This window comes from Pagrus major, chromosome 9 (genome assembly GCF_040436345.1).
Source record: "Pagrus major chromosome 9, Pma_NU_1.0".
Lineage (NCBI taxonomy): Eukaryota > Metazoa > Chordata > Actinopteri > Spariformes > Sparidae > Pagrus > Pagrus major.
In genome coordinates, this window is record NC_133223.1 from 5192057 (window position 1) to 5194372 (window position 2316).

The 2316-nt window shown below is 42.1% G+C and overlaps 1 protein-coding gene across 1 annotated transcript; it reads left to right on the top strand.

Moving 5' to 3' along the window:
- The first annotated feature begins 382 nt into the window (after nucleotides 1–382).
- Nucleotides 383–1151, top strand: LOC141002074 (gamma-crystallin M1). The gene is made up of 3 exons (XM_073473232.1): nucleotides 383–391; nucleotides 539–790; nucleotides 876–1151. The coding sequence occupies exons 1-3, from the start codon at nucleotides 383–385 to the stop codon at nucleotides 1149–1151; spliced, it is 537 nt and encodes a 178-aa protein (XP_073329333.1).
- Nucleotides 1152–2316: the final 1165 nt, after the last annotated feature.

A 2316-nucleotide genomic window follows, 5' to 3' on the forward strand; every position in this document is an offset into this window, starting at 1 on the left:
TTTAATTCTTTATACTAACTAAATATTTGTACTGGTTCTGGGTGTCTCATGTATTTGTAAGAGATGTGGCCTGATGTCATGTTCTTTCCATCAGTGATGATCAGGCCATATGTGGAGAACCTTCTGACTGAGAATGGAACACACAAAGCTTATGCTTATAATAGACAATGCAGATGACCGCTGCCAGAAATGTATGGATAGAGAACCATTGTCATGCATTTATAGGCCCCGTTCAGCAAAAGTCATACTGCTAATTCATCAGCTTTGCACATTTGAATAACAACACATGGTGGTCCCTGGGGTTTTGTATAAAAAGGCCCTGGAGCCATGCAATAGGCAGAGCAAGTTGAACCATCCACTTGGAACCACCTAAACCACCATCATGGGCAAGGTAATGGGATATTTACTTATATTTTCACATATTTAAAAAAAAAAAAAAGTTTTCACACAGCAAATTCAATCACAATGTTAAGCTTGGCACTGATATGACCACGACTTGATTCTTACACCCAGATCTTCCCTCTGTTCTCTGTTTCAGATCATCTTCTACGAGGAGAAGAACTTCCAGGGTCGCTCCTATGAGTGCATGAGCGACTGCTCTGACATGTCCTCCTACCTGAGCAGGTGCCAGTCCTGCAGGGTGGAGAGTGGCTGCTTCATGGTCTATGAACGTCCCAACTTCATGGGCATGCAGTTCTTCCTGAGGAGGGGAGAGTACCATGACATGCAGCGCATGATGAGCATGGGAATGATGTTCGACTCCATCAGATCCTGCAGAATGATCCCCTTCGTAAGTGATTTGAATTTTGCTTTAGTTTTAGTTTTAGAACATGTGGTAGTAGCCATACTTACATTTTCCCTGTTCTGTATTACAGCACAGAGGCCAGTTCAGGATGAGGATCTACGAGAGGGAGAACTTCGGTGGACAGATGAATGAGCTGATGGACGACTGTGACAACATCCAGGACCGCTACCGCATGAACGACTGCATGTCCTGCCACGTGATGGACGGCCACTGGCTGATGTACGAGCAGCCCCACTACAGAGGCAGGATGATGTACCTGAGGCCCGGAGAGTACAGGAGCTTCAGGGACATGGGCATGAGTGGCACCAGGTTCATGAGCATGAGGCGTATCACTGATATGTGCTAGACTTCTGTTCCTGACTTAAGTAAATAAAAATGATGTGTAATTCATAACCGTATTTGTTCAGCACTTGCTTCTTTTGTATGGTTTGTCCCTACTTGTTAACATGACTAATTTACTAACTAAATCCCATCACTAAGATTATACACACAATCAGGATTTATAGCTGCTATTAAACCTGAACTTCATAACAGGTCACATAAACATGACTAAATCTAATTTAATAATATTTTCTCATCCTGTTAACGGCTTGTTCACATGAAAAATATCTTTATTCTTATATTATATTATTTAAAATATAACTGCAGTTTAATGCAACTGGGTTCTTAACTTTTTTTGTTTCTTATATTTGGAGGTTTGGCCATTATCTATGTTATTAGAAGTTTTTACTCACCAAAGTAATTGCAGAGATCTAACAGTAGAGTATCATTGTTACAAGACAAGAATCATGAAAGTTCAGGCAGTCATACAGGTTGAAATCAGCCAGCAGTTTAGCCAGATTGTATTATTATATGATTACTTAATGGCTTGACTGCAGGCTCAGCTTTATAACCATGGTGGTCCGTGACTAACTGCCTTGCGTACTGCCAGAGTGACAAAGTTACATATTGGTGTGGCTGGCTGAGCTTTGGGAGTTTCCCCATTGGAGCTGCAGGGTTATCAACTGAGGCGCTCTGGCTGCTGTGATACTGCCCAGATAGCTCACGGTCTGGAACGGATCCACAAAGTGGATCTAGATCAGAGTCCACTTGCACAACGGGATGGATCCGGAACAGATAAGGATCATGGATCCAGACTGGCTCTGGCCCAGACCCTACCCGTATCAGCTCATATCATGTCAGATCTGATCTGGCCCGGATTCAATTTGGTTCTGTTTATTAAGTGGCTTATTTGTTATAGACCCATTCCAGATCCCTTGTTCAAAATGGCTCACCTGTCATAAACTGGCAACAGAAATATCTAATCTCACAGAATGAACTTTTCTTTATAAAAGCCCGAATACTTGTTATAAGCAGTCTGGCTTTATTAATAAAGATTCAATTCAATCACCACTTGAAAAAACAGGATAGCCTATCCTTTAAGCCAGCCTGTCGTTCTAGCAGAGCCATCAGTTATCAGTGAGGCTCACGTCAGATAAAACTACACAACAATCAGTTGGGGAGCTTTCACT